At 41.7% G+C, this 19219-nt stretch overlaps 1 protein-coding gene across 5 annotated transcripts in view; it reads right to left on the minus strand.

Annotated features, from left to right (window-relative positions):
* Window positions 1-339: 339 nt before the first annotated feature.
* The window catches only part of STX2 (syntaxin 2), a 45058-nt gene continuing 26178 nt past the window's right edge, over window positions 340-19219 (minus strand). For 2 of the 5 annotated variants that reach the window (XM_060121108.1, XM_060121112.1), the window contains exons 4-11: window positions 14515-14589; window positions 12777-12850; window positions 12011-12119; window positions 9972-10057; window positions 9724-9861; window positions 7489-7599; window positions 5390-5515; window positions 340-2269 (exon numbers count right to left, since the gene is read on the minus strand). In XM_060121108.1, coding sequence (XP_059977091.1) covers window positions 5435-5515; window positions 7489-7599; window positions 9724-9861; window positions 9972-10057; window positions 12011-12119; window positions 12777-12850; window positions 14515-14589 — 674 coding nt within the window. In that variant the 3' untranslated portion in view covers window positions 340-2269; window positions 5390-5434. The remainder of the gene's footprint in view (window positions 2270-5389; window positions 5516-7488; window positions 7600-9723; window positions 9862-9971; window positions 10058-12010; window positions 12120-12776; window positions 12851-14514; window positions 14590-19219) is intronic. The other 3 variants (XM_060121110.1, XM_060121111.1, XM_060121109.1) reach the window with 3 other exon arrangements.

Below are 19219 nucleotides of genomic sequence, written 5' to 3' on the forward strand. Positions count from 1 at the left end.
AATAATAACAATAGTAATAAATAAAACAGTCAAAAATTTATCAAAAACACCTAAAATTATTAACTCACATTATATCATTACACATAATGGCCAGAGGTGATTTTCATAGTAGAATTTATTAATGGATATGCAATAAAATATCTCCCCAAAAATCTTTACAGAAATGAACACGAGGCAGAAAGTAAATATTTCTTTTTTGGTTCTCTGAGATTTTTTTTAATGTAAACATGAAATATTTGAAGAAATGATAAAAAGTAACAAATGAACCTGTATATGTATTTTTAAAAATCTCATTTCAAATAGGTACATGAGGCTTAGACATACAAAATATGTTACCTGATGGATGACTTAAACACCTAAGTACAAATCAAAAAGCACTTCCATATCTTCAACTAGAAAACACAGATTCAGTAAGTACTTCAAATCCAGAAAGAACGTCTTGAAAAAATACAGTAAGAATTATTATGAGAGGTGGGGACTAAAAAGACTTAACTTGAAGGGAACAGTGGGACACAGGGGGAGCACAAAGTTCCTCTGCACAGGGACATAATCATACAGACAAATGTTTGGATGTACAAAAGTTACATTAATACAAGCATGATCTCTAGAAATTTAAATATCCTTCAGGACAAGTCACACCTTCAACTTAAGCACAAATCAGGGAGCGTGTCCCACTGACAGGCTTTTTAAAGATTTAAGATATATGCTAGAGCCAGGATACTCCCATAGGAATTTGGACCACACAGTGATGACCAGCAAGTAAATAAAATGCACAAATACAGACTTAAGCCTAAGCTAAGCAGTTAGATGTATAAAGTATGAATGAGTGAAATTCATAATTGTACTGAATAAGGAACACAGTTTCTAAACGGTCCAATATAATTCACACAGTTTGCAGTCAAGCGTATCTATATCAGTTTTCAAGCCAATGTTAAATAGTCTTGTGCTTACACAATCACATACAGAAGTAACAAGAGTTAACTATATTCTGAGTATCCTTCACATATTCATTTAAAATTTTGACGAGATGCTATCTTATAGATGTCCATTCACTAGTAAGATTTCATACATTTTACAGTCTAAAAATAAAGCATATTATACTAAAAATAATGAGTAATAAAAATGTTAATTATCAAAGATTCCTGTAAACTTTGGGAATTAACTTTTAAAGTTCAGCAGAAGAGTAGGTACTGAACAAGAACATTTAGGTGATCTGTACAACGGTTGAAATTTAAAAGAATTACGTAATGTCTGGGAATAATCCCCTTGCGTTTAAAATTTGGTTTTATCACCATCTTAAATTGAGACTTTATCAGTGTTAAACAGGGAATCACAAACCTTATTTTGTAATGAGTAAAAGAAGAGACCATTGTCTTTACAGTGCAGTAACTAATTTATTATCTTGGGTAATGACACAGCTAGAAATGGAGCTGAGTACAATAATTGAGCTTTTCCCGCAGGGTGTTGGGCGCATTTAAACCTTATAAATCAATTTTAACAGAAGGCACTACAAAGGCTTTTGGGGGAACCTTGCAACCAATGTCTTCTAGGCCGAGGGCAAACTTTGTAAACAACTGTGCAAAAATGGCTCTAATATCATGAACCTTCCTATTTCTTTTAAAAGGCAATAGTTAATATATAAAATTGGAGTAAATTAAGATGTTAATATATTAAACAATTTATAAACATTTAAAATTATAGATATCTTACAAAACAGCTCTGTGATAATAAAAATAAATTTTGCAAGCATAAACACAAACAGTACAAAAACGTCTCAATCAGCATGTTAGCTGGGAGAGGGAAGAAAGTCTTAGACCTCACATCTAAGAGCTTCATAACATAAGACATTCCTAATTAAACCTCACATACATTTTTAACACTGAAATATAAAAAAAACTGAAAATTTCAATAATTCCTTATTTTAAGGCCACTGAAACCAGTTTCACATTGTTAATTTTTCGTGGTGTGTTACGTAGAGTCTGAGGATGTCTGGGTTAACTCATCACATCCATTCTGCTTTTCTCACCAAACAATACATTCTGTTGCGTTTTCTCCTTGAATTCACTAATAAAAAGTCAGCACTCAATGCCACATGTCACAATGTCTAGGATTCATTCATGAAATGGGAGGAGGCTCATTTGCTGCAGATGTGGTCTGACTCCAAGGATAAACGGCTCTTGGGACATGGTTGCTATGACAATGTTGTTGCCAGGATAATTCCAAGGATCACAAGCAAAATAACTACGCAAATAATAATGAACATCATTTTCTGCAAGATAAAGAAAAACATTTATTAATTTGCAAGATATCAAAGGAAAGAAATCACTAACGTCATTTCCTAACAAAATTCTCCTGGAATTTGAGATGTTTAAAATACAAGCCCATCATCAAGAAAGAACCCCTACAGGTCATAGAAAAGGGAGGGGTGGGGAAGGAAAGTTCCAGAGGCAAAGCACTAAGTTATAGACACATGTATATTAAATGAATTTAATAACTTAAAATACGTATTATTAAGACAACAACTATTTACTCCTGGAGGTAAAAGGCAATGTCTACTTGACACCATGTGGGGTCTTCATGAACACGTTCTATTGATCACAAGAAAATCCCAAACAGTTATTTCTTGGATGCGTTGTACATCTTTTTAAAACTTTAAATGGATTTATTTCTCACTTGCTGAAAAAAATCTTATTTATACCTTTTTTTACATTGAGGTGTGATACAAGGAAGAAATCAACAAGCCATTAACTCGGTCTCCTGCTGCATCCGGGGCCCAGAGCAAGGCAATATTAACAGTAACTTTTTGCTGTCTATTAACAAGCCCTCGCACAGCTGAAAAGCTAAACAACCTTTGGCTTAAGAAATCTAGCCTCTCCGGGAAGCCCGTCTGGCCTGCGGGAGAACAGGAGGAATTCACGAAGATGAAAGGCACACCACGCTGTCTGACTTCCAGTTCTCTTTGTAAACAGCAGAGATTCATCATTTTAAATTACAGTTACCGAACTCATGGCACACTTTCATCTGAGAAATCACAGCTGCTCAAACCGGCCAGCTTGGCAGGTATTAGCCTGCCAAGAGCGCCATCCATTACTGCATGAAGGGGAGCACGGCCAGGCCCCTCGGTAAGCCTTCACGTCCATTATGCAGAACCCCGGGACCACTGCCTTCAGGACATCACGCCCTCAAACTTCCTGTTGCTTGTTAACGTTACGTGCATTTCCTGGAAAGCGAGGACGTGGTCCCGACCATGTTCGCATCGTCCTCACGTGTCTCTCGGGGAGCCTCTCTCAGCACCTTTCTAGACACACCTTTTTCCTTCAGCCTATCACCCCTCCTTTCCCACTGGCATCGCCCTTCAGCTCCAGAACCTGCTCCATATGCCCCTGTCAACCTCACTGCACCTAACCACCTTAGAGAACCAGGAGACTCTGACTCTCACTGCCGAGTCTCTGGGTAGCACGTAAGTGCGTGCCTGCTTCCACATCTGGCTTTCAGAGGTGCTCTCCTGACTTCCACGATAGCTGAGCTCCTGCACTCTCAATGCCATAGATTTAATGACCATTCTTGCCCAATAACCTGCTCACAACTCAAGCCAAATGCCTGGACTTCTCCTTGGCCCACGCACACCCCTGGGAGTCAAGCCACCACCTACTACACGTAAATCCTGGGCCACGTGTCCTCTTAGCAGTGTCGTTGGATAGAAAACCAGGCACCCTGGCCTCGCTGCAGGGCTCCAGGGAGTAGGATTCCCTCCACACAGGCCTACAGGCCCCGAGGAGGGCTGTGCCGAACTACCTGCTGCAAGAATAGTTTTTCAAAAGTATAATTAAAGACACCAACCACTGCGTTTGTGTTAAAAAAAAAAAAAAAAAACCTGTTGGTGTGCTGTCTGATGTGCTTCTTATTAATGAGCGTTGTTTTGTGTTCATTCGTGCTTAAAGGCATGAAGGTACACCACCGGGCCAGGCCCAGGGCACACAGCAAAGCCCAAGGCTCCCAGGGAACCCTGCTGGGAGGAGCCTGCCCTCGTTCCACCGCATCACCACAGCATCCAATCTAAAATTAAGTTTATCTTTAGTGGAAGCACATCCAACTAGCCATATTATGGCCACTAGGAAAAGCTAAGAAAATACATAGTTCATAAAAAATTATAAAAATAGTTTTTAAATACCATCATTATTAATGAAGGGAAATCACATATACCACTTTTTCAGCAGACGTAATAGGAAAGCATGGAAGGATACATGAACATCCTGCCTGATGAAAACAGAGAGCCTTCCTTCCTTCTGCCTTCTGAAAAAGTGGATCGCTAACAAACTCAACATCCCAGAGCTTCTAACGGGAACTACCTCGAGTGCAAGGTGGTGGCTCATGTGAACGCTGGGACAGTAACTGCAAGGGCCCCTCGCCTGTGGCGGGTCCTCAGTGCACAGATGCTCACACTGAGAAACTCCTCGTCTTCTCTTTAAGAAAGTGCCAAGTGTCTACCAAGCCAGCAGTTGCTTTCACGATAAAATAATGAATTCATCGAGGACCACTTGTCACAATCTAGATATAATTTTAATCACAATGATCACGCCAAACAAACGTTTTAAGATAAATAACTGGTATGTCCAAATTTAATACACCAGGCAGCATTCTAACTTAAGAGTTAATGCAAGAAGGATGATTCCAAATGCATAAAAAAAACGGAGGAAAAACACAAAATCTACTGAAGTTTGGAGAGGGGTGATACTCACACAGAAAACAAAAATAAAGATACTCTAAATAAAGAACTGAATATCTTCTGTATTCCGAATCCTTAAGAATTAACAGGCATGCTCACTCAGCACAAGGTTTCTCTTTAATGCGGCCACATTTACAACCACCTAGACGCTGACAAATGGAAACAAGGGAGACGAAGTCTTTCAATTCCACTGAGTGTTCTTCACAGCTCTCGTTCCATTCCCTCTAATTCCACAGTAAAATGATGAGTAAATAAATAGAGTTCACAGAGCAACTTTCGGCTGTTGCACTTATTGAAGAGTTAAAACTTAAGAGATAAATTAAACATTACAGTTTAGTTTTTTAATTGAGAATTAATCCTCACTGCTAAGGTTATTCCACTAATGAAGGGCTCCTTTAAGAAGGGAGCATCCTCCTGGACCAAAAACAGAAGACTGGAGAGTCAGGGGCTGCCGCCTGCGCCGCCGTCACATTTAGTAACAGACGCAAACCCAGCCGAGGCTTCGAAACCACCAGGGAGACGACCCTGGTTTAGAAGTGCACAGAAGTCAGGCAAACGCTCCGCTGGCAGCCCTCTCATTGCTTTCCAGTAGTTGTTAATTGGGCAAAGTACCACCATTAGCTAATTGGGCGAGTGAACAAGCAGATTAGTTGAGTTACTTACTGCCGCGCCGGCAGGGAGGCATGCACGCTGACGTCAGCCACCACATCACGTGCCAACTGATAAGCCAATAATTAGAGCAACCACAGCCACCAGAACTAGTGACACAGCAACAATTATCCACTTTTTCTGTCAAAGAAAAGCAAGCCGATTACATCGTGGTTAATTCCACACCGCCGTGTTAGAGGACATCATTCATTTAAAATCAAAGACTCTATTGGAATTCGTTTTAAAATCTAAGTTATGGGAGATCGATTAATTCTGCTTGACAACTTTCAGTTCTCATAAAGACGGGTTTTTAATTTAATGAGGTCAGACTACTTGGAGATAAACTGTTATAGAACTCGAAATATTAGGTTTCATCAATGAGAAAGCTGCATGACCACATTCTTTCAGTAAATTTCTGATGGACTGAGACATACAGCTGATTTTTTTTCACGTATACAGAGCTATGTAGCCAGGTCAGTGAACTCAGAAATCAGTTATCTATGTAATAAGCCCCTACACTCTTTTCTTTCTTGTTTGTTACTGGCCGTTAAGTCCTTCACTGCCCCTGCCACACCGTGTAAAACAAACCACACTCCACTAGTGCCGTCTGGTCTCTCAGGGGCTAACTCAGCTGCCCCGGGAATGGAACCAGGACACCGGGAGAGGGGAGGGACGGCCAACATCTCAACAACCACGCACCTAACAGCAGAGGGAGAAGCTGAGCAAGCTGTGTGTGGTTTCAGATGCCAGGCCTTGAGTCAGAGAGACGGTGATTATTTTTGAAACAAAACATCACGTTCTGACCAGTGGCCACTCCAGGTAGCGCACTGCTCCCAGCCACCTGCCAGAACGAGGCTTGCTCTGCCGGTTCAGGATAAGACGTATCCCCCGACCACCTTTTATCTCTGTAAAACCAGGGAACTTCTCATGGAAATTTTCGTTGGACTGACGTGCTGTTTAGGTCATGGAGAAAGGAAGGGAACTGCCCTTTTTAAATGATTTTTTTTAAGTGAAAGTCCATTTCGTGCCTGGACCAGCCAAAGCGCTTCACACGCGGACCTCATCACCTCACTTTACTTTAAAGGTCAATATTTCAAAAGGTGGTAACACGGAATTATGTAAGAAACCATGTCTTACGTCTCAGAGATAATTAACACTCAGATATTCCCAAGAAAAAGCAGGGTGCGATGCTTTGCAGGCTGACATTAAAGCCCAGACGCGCACCTTATTTGAGAACGTCCATGGACCATTGTTACGGGTAAATCCGCGCTCAGAATCTGACTATGTTTCCTGAACGTTTTGAAACTCCCTCTTTACAAGGAGTTTTTGAAACTCCCTTTTTTGCCATCACATTGGAAACCTCCCCTGACTGGCACTGAGACAGCCGTCTCCCAGCAGGTGGGAGGGTGACAGGCCCTGAAAGCACGGGTTTGGTGCTTCGTGTTGCTCCCTTCCACACTGGAGAGAAAGGGACCAAGAAGTAACGGGTGAGGTTACACAGTGAGACACACAGTTTTCCAGTCCCTGAATCAGAACTTAATTCTGTGGTTTCGCTGTTTTCTTAGAAGAGCTTTCACTCACACACGACACACGTTAAGATTCAGATAAAGATACTAAAACTCGTTTACAAAGCTTCAACGCGAGTGCTATGTAACGTCTTTGGTCCACGGTCTCAAATAATTCTCTTCTTTCCTCCAAACCGAAGGATTAGCAAATAACGTAAACAAAGAATAAAGTGCTCACTGCGTAAGATGTGTAACCAATGGTTTTTAGAACTTCCAGTCCCATGAGTTTCGTTATGTCCCTCCACATAATGGCCCAAGACACAGAGAACTCTGGAATTGGAACCCATGCAACTGAGAAAAGCAGAGAGACCGACTTCGGCTGCAAAGGGTTTTCATGACTTAAAACCAACAGGGTTCACAGTCAACATAACTTATCTGATAAACTTCAAACGTTTTAGCAAAAAGAATTACTTCAGTATTCAAATGAAACATTAATGTAAGAAGTTTTCATTTCTTGGAATACCTGTTAAGTGGGCTTGCATCGATGTACGCACACTCAAAACCAAATCCAGAGAAAAACGCACTTTAATTCTTAAGGACCAAACTCACCCTTCTTGCTTTGCTTTGATATTTAATAGCTTTTTTCGTTTCTTCTTTAGCATGTTCTACATAGTCTGTGGCATTCATAACGTTTTTTTCTATGTTGTTGATCATTTCACCCTTAAAACAGAAAGTTTCAAACTTAGGAGATACTTTCAAATGACTTAATTGTGTATCTTAAGACAGCCACAGAGCAGCGGTAAAGTTTCCACAGGAACATAACGTGCGTGTAATGGACACCGAATTTTTTTTCACATTTACGAAAAGATGAGACCATTATAAATGTACAATATGCAGAATAATCAAAATCCAACTTATACTATAAAAAGAACTAAAAGGGATGGGCAACAATGCTGATAACTGAAGGCATTATCATGTAGACTTTGAGATATGCTTTAACATGAGAACACTCTTTAAAGATGGGCGCAGTGAACGGGAGGCGGCTAGCTTTAGGCTAAGCGAATATTTACTATTATGCACGTACATACGGTGGACGAAGAATGACATCTTTTCTAATGGGTAGAAGATTGCTGCAATTTCTTCAAAATACAGTAACCTCAGAATAGCTTACGGTGGCCACTAAGCTGACTAAATTAATGAGGTGCATCCAGTGAAATGTGGGGTGACAGACACATTACCTGGTCTTCTGTCCACCGGCAGACACAATCTGCAGCAGTGAGTGGTAAAGCATTGAAGAATGACGCAGTTAACTTACTCATTCACACATGTACACTTACTAGTAAGCTTTGATTAAACGCACATGTTGAATTAGACGAGCCAATATAACGCGGCACTAACAGACTTCTAAAAGGAAACAACGGAACAAAGCTAAGAACACATCGATTTTTCTAATGGCAACTAATGCATCTGACATCGAACAATCCTAATTAAAAGTCCAAGGCGCTCTAAAATCTTTAGTAATAACAAAACGAATCACTGATTGTCTTATTGTCTAACTGGTTTCCTTCCTGAAAACAAGAAGCTGGTGGCAGCCAGACTCCCAGCTCTCCCCCTTCTGCGCAGTGAGTGGCGCACCGGCCCTCCCAGCAGAAGGGGTGAGCTTGCCCCGTCCCCGCCCTACACTGCAAATGCACCGCACTGCAGCTCTGCACACATTTTTATGACAAGGTTCCTCAAAGTAAACACTGTTCTTCAAATGTTAGTGGCGATGTGGAGGATGAACCTGGCACCTGGACGGACTTCCCAGTGATCCTTACATAACCCAGGCAATGAGAAATAGGCCAGTTAGACTCGAACCTTCTTAGAGGACACAAGAGATCCTGAAACCAGCCTCCGCGGGAGCGAGGACGTGAGTGTGACGTGAATCCTAAGATGACTTGGTACGAATGCTCCCCCTTCACGGGGCGGTCAGCTGATCTCAATGGCCCACTGATCAGTGAGTGACCGAGGGCGAGTCTCGCGCGCTTGCAAAGTCACGGAGGACCTTCTTCAGCATCACGAGAGGAAGCGCAAGCACAGCCATAAACCTAACTGGAACCACCGGCTTGTGCTTCACACTGAATTTTCTGTTTTCAAAAATCTGTATCAACTTCCTCAGTTCCTCACAGGGTCTCCTCACACCCCCGTCACCCCGTGCCGGTGGTACTAGACACCGCGTAGCAAGTATAAGCTTCTAGTTACGTCACAGTGTATCCCCTTTGGGGCTTATTCTTTCATACATCTCTCCCAATTGTTACTCTAGTATATGGTCCTTACAGAAAACTTGAAAATACATATATTTTAGAGAAGAAGACTAAAATTCCCATAGCCCCACTGTTATTATAGTGCTTGGTATATTTCTTTCCTTCTGTGAGTACTGTTTCATGCAGCTGAGTTCATGCCGTATATACATACGCGCAGGAGCGCAAGGGCGAGTGTTGTGTCCTCGCGTTGGTCCATGCACGTGCGAGGCTGAGCATCTCCCTCTCACGCCAACTTGAAATCCTGGCACATAACGTTTATGTATTTCATTAAAAGTCCACCATGAACAAAGACGACGCTGCCTGCGGCTGCCTAACAGGCTGTCCCACGGACACACCACACACAACTTAAGTAAACCAGTCCCCCACTGTGGAAAGCTGAAGCTGTTTACAGCATTTCAGTCTCACGTGGCAATAACACTACAACTGCTGAATTACGAGACCGCATCCAGAATACTGGCTTTCTCAGGTATACTGGAATCAAACGTAAGATTTTACAGAAAACAGCTCTCTGTCTCGGAGAAGCAGAGACGTGTGTGACTACCTGAGTCTCAACGAGCACGGCCATGTCCACGAACAGCTCGTGCAGCTCTCGGATGCTGGTCTCCAGCCTCATAATGTCTTTATGACGCGACTCAATTTCATTGAGAGCCTGTCTAGTAATCTGTGAATCCGATATAATCTTTGAAAAACAAAAACAGAAGAGAAATACTAATGAACTTACGATTGCTCTGGAAGTTAAAGAAAAAAAATCATCTGTATGTATACAAACACACAAGGCCACAAAGCCACCTGCATACTCACGTCCGACGTGAAAATGGAGGGATTCCCACTTTCCAGCATCTCTTCTAGTTCATCATCAGTGGTAGTTTTTCCAGCTAAAATATTAACAATTAAAAACTCCATTCAGAATGCAGCAATATTTAAAAATGACTTTTGCACCCATAAGTTAGCGACTAAAATCTGAGTTGTTAATATTTTCAACCAATGTTTTTCTAACCTCTCCAATGTATTTTCTTAGGCAAATATTAACGATGAGAGAAATTAACATAAGCCTAAGAAGGAGGAAGAACTGGAAAACACTCATGAAAAATCTTATAATTGGAATGACTAATAAAATCCAATTTTAGTCTGAATAAGGAACAACTATAAAAACGAAACTGATAATACATTCTGGCGTATCAGTTTTCCTACAAGTTTAACTCTGGCTTATAGGAAAAGGGGGTAAACTAGATCCAGCATATGTTAAATGCACATAATAAAGACTGCAAAATTAGCATCAGAGGCTCTAATACTTTCTGTAGTTTGGGCGTTAATACTTTTTCCTTGAGTTAAGTGTAGTAATGCTGTGTATGAACAGGTTCACAGAAGTTTGGAAAAACCCAATTGAAACATCATAATAATTAAAATATCAGTTAATGTGAATATTCACAGCAGCATTATTCATAATCACCAAAAAGTGGAAACAACCCAAGTGTCCATCACCTCATGGATGGATAAACAATGTTAATGTGGTCCATCCACACAATGGAACGTGATGCAGCCGTAAAAAAGGGATAAAACACTGGCATTTGCTGGAGTACGGTTGAACCTTGAAAAAACTGCTAAGTGAAAGAGACCAGTCACAAGAGACCATATGTTGTACGAGTCCATTCATGTGGATGCCCAAAATGGGCAAAATTACAGAGACAGGAGAATAAGCTGGCAGTAGCCTAGGGCTCAGGGGAGAAATGGGAAGTGCCCAACAACGGGCACCAGGCTTCCTTCTGGAGTGATTAAAACGGTCTAAAATTGATTGTGCTAATATACTAAAAACCACTGCACTGTACAATTTGAGTATCATTCACATGGTACAGCAACTATATCTCAATAAAGATGTTAAAATGTCATTATTTATTTTGGGGGGCTGCGTTGGGTCTTCGTTGCTGCGTGTGGGCTTTCTCTAGTTGCAGCGAGCGGGAGCCACTCTTTATTGAGGTGCGCGGGCTTCTCATCACGGTGAGAAGGTGTGGGGGCTCAGTAGTTGCAGCACGCAGGCTCAGTAGTTGTGGCTTGCGGGCTCTAGAGCGCAGACTCAGCAGTTGTGGCACATGGGCTTAGCTGCTCCGCGGCATGTGGGATCTTCCCAGACCAGGGCTCGAACCCGTGTCCCCTGCATTGGCAGGTGGATTCTTAACCACTGCACCACCAGAGAGGTCCTAAAATGTCATTTAATGAGGTTCACGTTTACGGCTGCTCCCCCCTCCCCAAGCCCGTGGGAGACGCAGAGCAGCCCCAGTGGAAGGTGCACCCACAGGGGGCTTGTGTCACAGCTGAGGACCCTGACCTTCCGTAGTGGGGAGTAAGCAAGGCTGCCTAACCTTTATTCAGCAAGCAAACTGCCTTCTGCCCAGAGGGAACCACGAGCCGCATCTTCTAAGGCTGCCTGTTACACAGACAGACACCCGCGGGAGAAAGCCTGGAGCAAAAAGGCAGCAAGTGTCTGCTCACCAGACATGCAGAACCGCGAGACCCACAGGGAACTGTCCCCTGAGACGGGGCAGGAAGGGTTGGGGGACACAAAAAATACAGGAAGAGATGACGGTTGAGAGTCTTCCAGGTCTCATTAACGCTCTACAAGTAATCTAAAGTCCACTCACCTAGAACTTTCTGAAGGATTTAAATAAATAATAGGTTGGTTGATTCAATGAATAGGAAGCTATGAAAGCACTTTAGGCTTACATTATTGACCAAAACAGAGATGGAATTACTTTTTTGAAGTTACATACTTTCATGTCAGACCCTAAGGAAGAAAAATGTTTTTAACAGAAATAGCCTGTTCACTGACTCACTTATTTCTAGCTGGCGCTGGATCCGGCCTTTGCTTCGCTCCCGAAAGAGAGTCTGTGCTTCGTTATACTCGGTCATAGCTTCCACAAACTGTCGAGACAGCACTGAATGCTTTTAACATAAAAAAAACAGATCAATACACATTGGTCATTTCTTCTATTATAAGTGATATATAAAAACATTACATTATAGAGATTCAAACTAATATGCCACTTACTCCTTCAAATGGAAAATAAGATTAACAGCAACTTACTGTATAACACAATCTATGCTAAGAACTTTACATGCATTATCTTATTTGATTTTCACAGTAACCTTACTATACTATTACTATCCCTCATTCTATAGAAGTGAAACCGTCATTTCAAGAAGTCAATCAGCCCATAGCTACAGGCTGACTGGGTCAGGCTGGCACCAGGCAGACTGTCCCCAGAGCCTGAGCACAGAGTCCCCATTTGTCAAGCAGAGTTAAGGGGACTAAATTCCACTTTGCTGCACCATAAACCTATAGACGGTGAGGATTTTACCATGAACACTAAAATGACTGGGATAATTCTTTGCTCTTCAGAACAGAATTCTGCTGTTGGGCTGAATACACTTTTTTTCTTCATGATCTAGAGAGGGAGTCTATAAATACGATGCCTTTTTTATGCAGAAATGCTGAAAGAATTAATGTGATGGTAAAGATGAAATTATTTTGAATTTGGAAGAAGTATGAAGACCTATTCTTCAGCACTGCTTCAATCCAGACAAGGCCAACAATCCAACCTGGGTTTTGCGTATCCGAAGGTCCACTGACGTTCGGCTCCCGCTCTCATCCTGATCAAAACTCTGTTCAATAGCTAGAAACAAACAGGAAAGAGTTTTGTGGGGTTTTTTTTGCGGTACGCGGGCCTCCCACCGCCGCGGCCCCTCCCACTGCGGAGCACAGGCTCCAGACGCGCAGGCCCAGCGGCCATGGCCCACGGGCCCAGCCGCTCTGCGGCATGAACCCGTGTCCCCTGCATCAGCAGGTGGACTCTCAACCACTGCGCCACCAGGGAAGCCCAAGAGTTATCTTTTAAACTAAAAAATGAAAGGTTTTCAAGCCTAACCTCAAATGTATTTTCTTATCTTTTCAACTCCTAGTAAATTTATGAGTTTTGGTAATTGTCAGTTGCTGATGATATCAGAAAATAAAACCAGATGTTACAGCTTCACATTTCAAAGCAGGCAACATGAATCTGATCAAGTTTGGAGAATTTAACTGTCAATCCACAGGAAATACAGAGCACAGTGTAACCTGTTAAGTGACATTAAAGGGGTGAAATCAGCAAAACTCTGCAACATAGCAACATATCAACCAATCACAGGATACGGTCCAAATAAGGAACCCAATTCAAACAAACTATTAAAAAAATTTTTAAATAAAAAAATAAAAAGATCATTGGGGAAGTGTGAATTCTGACTGGATATTTTATAATAAATAATAGTAATTAATGTGACTTAGATATAATAGTAGTATTATAGGGCTTCCCTGGTGGCACAGTGGTTAAGAGTCCGCCTGCCGATGCAGGGGACGCGGGTTCGTGCCCTGGTCCGGGAAGATCCCACATGCCGCGGAGTGGCTGGGCCCATGAGCCATGGCCGCTGAGCCTGCGCGTCTGGAGCCTGTGCTCCGCAACGGGAGAGGCCACAACAGTGAGAGGCCCGTGTACCGCAAAAAAAAAAAAAAGAAAAAAAAAATAGTAGTATTATAGTTGTACTTGGGGGAGAAAAATCCTTCTCTTAGAAATACACACAGAAAACTATATGCTGATGAAGACCCAGATGTCTGGGATTGGTTGTGAAACCGGCTGGGTGAGGGCCACTGGGACCTGCAGAGCTCAAGGGCGTGGACACGGGGCTTGTGGTGGTGACCCCCTCCCCCGACATACGTCTGAAATTCTCCTTAATAAAGGTTCATTTTGATCTTCAGAAATATTCTTGATTTGAATGTCATTTTGTAAAAATTAAATACAGTCTGTCTTTCTACCACACGGAGAAAACCCACGTCTGTTTCGGTCCCACGGGGAAGCTGTGGACCTCCACCCGGCACCGTCAGCTGAGATGAATCTACGAAAGGTTCAAAGGAGCTCACCGAGTACGAGGGCATTCAAGAAGAACCCAGCAACTCATGTCAAAGGCTAGTCGCCTTCTCAAATATCTGCAGTTTAGCCCCAAATGTCATAAAATATAACAGATTAACAATTTATAAGCGAGTGCTAACTCCTGTTGGGCACGAATTAGTGCTTCACTCTGAAATTTAAGGGTTAACAGCCCTTAGGTTTAGCTCCTCGTTTAAGAATTCTAGAATAATGAGGAACTTAAACAAGACTTACTATTCCAAGTACATACAACTTATTTTAAAGCGGTCACAATCTTAACTTTTGACAATGTAAAAGAATAAAAAGTTATAAAGAAGAAAATAATAATTACCCACATTCCCACCGTCAATGATTACATGTAATCACAACTTTACACTCACATTTTAACTTGGTCCGAATTTTATTAGCAGTTTTCTTGATTTCTTTGTTCAGATCTTCAAGTTCTTCTTTTATTTCTACAAAAGTAAAAAAAAAAAAGACGTGAGTTATAATATCCAACAGCAGTGTTCAACAAACTTAAACAGAACAATATTCTTGGTAAATAGTCATTTGTTTGTTTCTTGAGAAAAACTACTGATCACCCCGGTGGTTCTGAAAGTGTGGGTCCTGGACCAGCAGCTTCCGTTACCAGGTGGGCGTTTAGTAGAAATGAAAATTCTTGGACTCCACCACTGACCTACTCACAGGAACTTCACTAGATGGGCCAGGACTGTGACTTAACAAGCCCTCCAGGCGGCTCTGGTGCACACCTAAGTTTCAGGATACCTGGTTTATACCAATTAATTGAAGAAACAGTTCCTTGAACCCAGTGCTGACACCTAGACCTGAAAAAGGAAAGCAGAAATTTAACCATATTCGGGGAGGAAAAAAGCCTCCACGTGTTTAACTTCTTTCCTGCTGTCCTCTCTCTCATCAAAGCGGGCTCCTGGCAGGAGCGTGGGTTCCTGCACCAGGGAAGGCTGAACTCACACCCCCAGAGGCCCCGCCTCCGTGTGCGGGGAAGGAGGGTCGGGGAAGGGGTCCAAGGGGAAGTGCGCGTGGAGCAGGTCTGTGCGGCGTCCACCCAGTGAGGACACGACGCACCAGTCGGGGGACAGCCGGGGATGCTGACCAGCCGCAGACACATGACTGAGGACTGAGAGTGCGGGGGACATTCCACGGGCTCACCTCTCTGGATAAGAAAGCCCCAGGGTTGTGGGTCACTCAGGACGGAACTACTGGACCTCCCTGCTAACACAGGTGCGCAGGGGCTCAAGCATTAATCACAGAAATACAAGAGGCGTTACGACGCTTAACCCTTCAAGCTACAGATGCTGGCCATGAGGTTATATTTGATAACGGCAGGATTTCAAATCTCTGAAAACAAGGGCAATATTGGGAACTAGGTCATTCCTATGAGTCCTCCTGCTGAGAACAAGCAGAAGAGCTGGACGTCATCAACCTATAAAGGCAGCAAAGAAGACTCAAAAGAAGGAAACCCAGAGAAATGAGCCCAGCAAGGGAGCTGCTTGAGCCCAGAGGCAGCTGAGGCCTTGAGAAGCCAAGGAAAAGCTGAGCTGAAGCTAAACACCACATGCTGGAGAAAGGGGAGCCGCAGGCCCAGAATGCCAGTGCACACGGCCAACCAGCAGAAATGTTTAAGAATCATCTCATAAAAAAGAAAATACTATCGAGAGCAACAGCCAGCTCTACCCACCACCAGTCGCTCCCACCAGGAAGCTTGCCCAAGCCTCTTAGATAGCCTCATGCACCACAGGGCAGACAGCAGAAGCAAGAAGAACTACAATCCTGCAGCCTGGGGAACAAAAACCACATTCACAGAAAGACAGACAAGATGGAAAGGCAGAGGGCTATGTACCAGATGAAGGAACAAGATAAAACCCCAGAAAGACAACTAAATGAAGTGGAGATAGGCAACCTTCCAGAGAAAGGATGCAGAATAATGATAGTGAAGATGATCCAGGACCTCGGAAAAACAATGGGGGCAAAGAGCAAGAAGATGCAAGAAATGTTTTACAAAGACCTAGAAGAATTAGAGAACAAACAAACAGAGATGAACAATACAATAACTGAAATGAAAAATACACTAGAAGGAATCAATAGAATAACAGAGGCAGAAGAAGGGGTAAGTGACCAGGAAGACAAAATGGTGGAATTCACTGCCGCGGAACACAATAAAGAAAAAAGAATGAAAAGAAAAGAAGACAGCCTAAGAGACCTCTGGGACAACATTAGACGCAACAACATTCACATTATAGGGGTCCCAGAAGGAGAAGAGAGAGAGGACCCCAGAAAATATGTGAAGAGATTATAGTCGAAAACTTCCCTAACATGGTAAAGGAAATAGCCACCCAATTCCAGGAAGCGCACAGAGTCCCAGGCAGGAAAAACCCAACGAGAAAGACACCGAGACATATAGTAATCAAACTGACAAAAATCAAAGACACATAAAAATTCTTGAAAGCAACAAGGGAAAAATGACAGATAACATACAAGGGAACTCCCATAAAGTTAACAGCTGATTTCTCAGCAGAAAGTCTACAAGCCAGAAGGGAGTGGCACAATATATCTAAAGTGATGAAAGGGAAGAACCTACAACCAAGATTACTCAACCCGGGAAGGATCTCATTCAGACTCGATGAAGAAATCAAAACCTTTACTGACAAGACAAAAGCTAAGATAATTCAGCACCATCAAACCAGCTCTACAACAAATGCTAAAGTAACTTCTCTAAGTGGGAAAAACAAGAGAAGAAAAGGATCTGCAAAAACAAACCCATAACAATTAAGAAAATGGTAATAGGAACATACATATCGATAATTACCTTAAACGTGAATGGATTAAATGCTCCAACCAAAAGACACAGGCTCGCTGAATGGATACAAAAATAAGACCCATATATATACTGTCTACAAGAGACCCACTTCAGACCTAGGGACACATTCAGACTGAAAGTGACGGGGTGGAAAAAGGTATTCCATGCAAATGGAAATTGAAAGAAAGCTGGAGTAGCAATGCTCATATCAGATAAAGTGGACTTTAAAATAAAGAATGTTACAAGAGACAAGGAAGGACACTACATAATGATCAAGGGATCAATCCAAGGAGAAGATATAACAATTGTAAATGTATATGCACCCAACATAGGAGCACCTCAAGACATAAAGCAACTGCTAACAGCTATAAAAGAGGAAATCAACAGTAACACAATAATAGTGGGGGACTTTAACACCTCACTTACACCAATGGACAGATCATCCAAACAGAAAATTAATAAGGAAACACAAGCTTTAGATGACACAACAGAACAGATAGATTTAATTAATGTTTATGGGACATTCCATCCAAAAACAGCAGATTACACTTTCTTCTCAAGTGCGCACGGAACACTCTTCAGGATAGATCACATCTTGGGTCACAAATCAAGCCTCAGTAAAGTTAAGAAAATTGAAATCATATCAAGCATCTTTTCTGACCACAATGCCATGAGATTAGAAATCAATTACAGGGAAAAAAATGTAAGAAACACAAACACATGGAGACTAAAAAATATGTTACTGAATAACCAAGGGATCACTGAAGAAATCAAGGAGGAAATCAAAAAATACCTTGAGACAAATGACAACAAAAACACGATGATCCAAAACCTATGGGATGCAGCAAAAGCAGTTCTAAGAGGGAAGTTTAGAGCAATACAAGCCTACCTCAGGAAGCAAGAAAAATCTCAGATAAACCGTCTAACCTTACACCTAAAGGAACTAGAGAAAGAAGAACAAAAAATAAGCCCAAAATTAGCAGAAGGAAAGAAATCATAAAGGTCAGAGCAGAAATAAATAAAATAGAAACCAAGAAAATAATAGCAAAGGTCAATAAAACTAAAAGCTGGCTCTTTGAGAAGATAAACAAAATTGATAAACCATTAGCCAGACTCATCAAGAAAAACAGGGACAGGACTCAAATCAATAAAATTAGAAATGAACAAGGAGAAGTTACAACAGACACCACAGGAATACAAAGCAACCTAAGAGACTACTACAAGCAACTCTACGCCAATAAAATGGACAACCTGGATGAGGTGGACAAATTCTTAGAAAGGTATAACCTTCCAAGACTGAACCAGGAAGAAATAGAAAATATGAACAGACCAATCACAAGTAATGAAATTGAAACTGTGATTAAAAATCTTCCAACAAACAAAAGTTCAGGACCAGAGAGCTTCACAGGTGAATTCTATCAAACATTTAAAGAAGAGCTAACACCCATCCATCTCAAACTCTTCTAAAGAACTGCAGAGGAAGGAACACTCCCAAACTCATTCTATGAGGCCACCATCACCCTGATACCAAAACCAGATAAAGACACTACAAAAAAGGAAAATTACAGACCAATATCACTGATGAATATAGATGCAAAAACCCTCAACAAAATACTAGCAAACAGAATCCAACAACACCTTAAAAGGATCATACACCATGATCAAGTGGGTTTTATCCCAGGGATGCAAGGATTCTTCAATATATGCAAATCAATCAATGTGATATGCCATATTAACAAACTGAAGAATAAAAACTATATGATCATCTGAATAGATGCAGAAAAAGCTTTTGACAAAATTCAACACCCATTTATGATAAAACCTCTCTAGAAAGTAGGCACAGAGGGAACCTACCTCAACATAATAATGGCCATATACAACAAACCCACAGCCAACATCGTCCTCAATGGTGAAAAACTGAAAGCATTTCCTCTAAGATCAGGAACGGGACAAGGATGTCCACTCTCGCCACTATTATTCAACATAGTTTTGGAAGTCCTAGCCATGGCACTCAGAGAAGAAAAAGAAATAAAAGAATACAAATTGGCAAAGAAGAAGTAAAACTGTCACTGTTTGTAGATGACATGATACTGTACATAGAGAATCCTAAAGATGCCACCAGAATACTACTATAGCTAAGCAATGAATGTAGTAAAGTAGCAGGATGCAAAATTAATGCACAGAACTCTCCTGCATTCCTATATGCTAATGATGAAAAATCTGGAAGAGAAATTAAGGAAACACTCCCATTTACCACTGCAACAAAAAGA

This window comes from Lagenorhynchus albirostris, chromosome 14 (assembly GCF_949774975.1).
Source record: "Lagenorhynchus albirostris chromosome 14, mLagAlb1.1, whole genome shotgun sequence".
In the NCBI taxonomy this organism is placed as follows: domain Eukaryota; kingdom Metazoa; phylum Chordata; class Mammalia; order Artiodactyla; family Delphinidae; genus Lagenorhynchus; species Lagenorhynchus albirostris.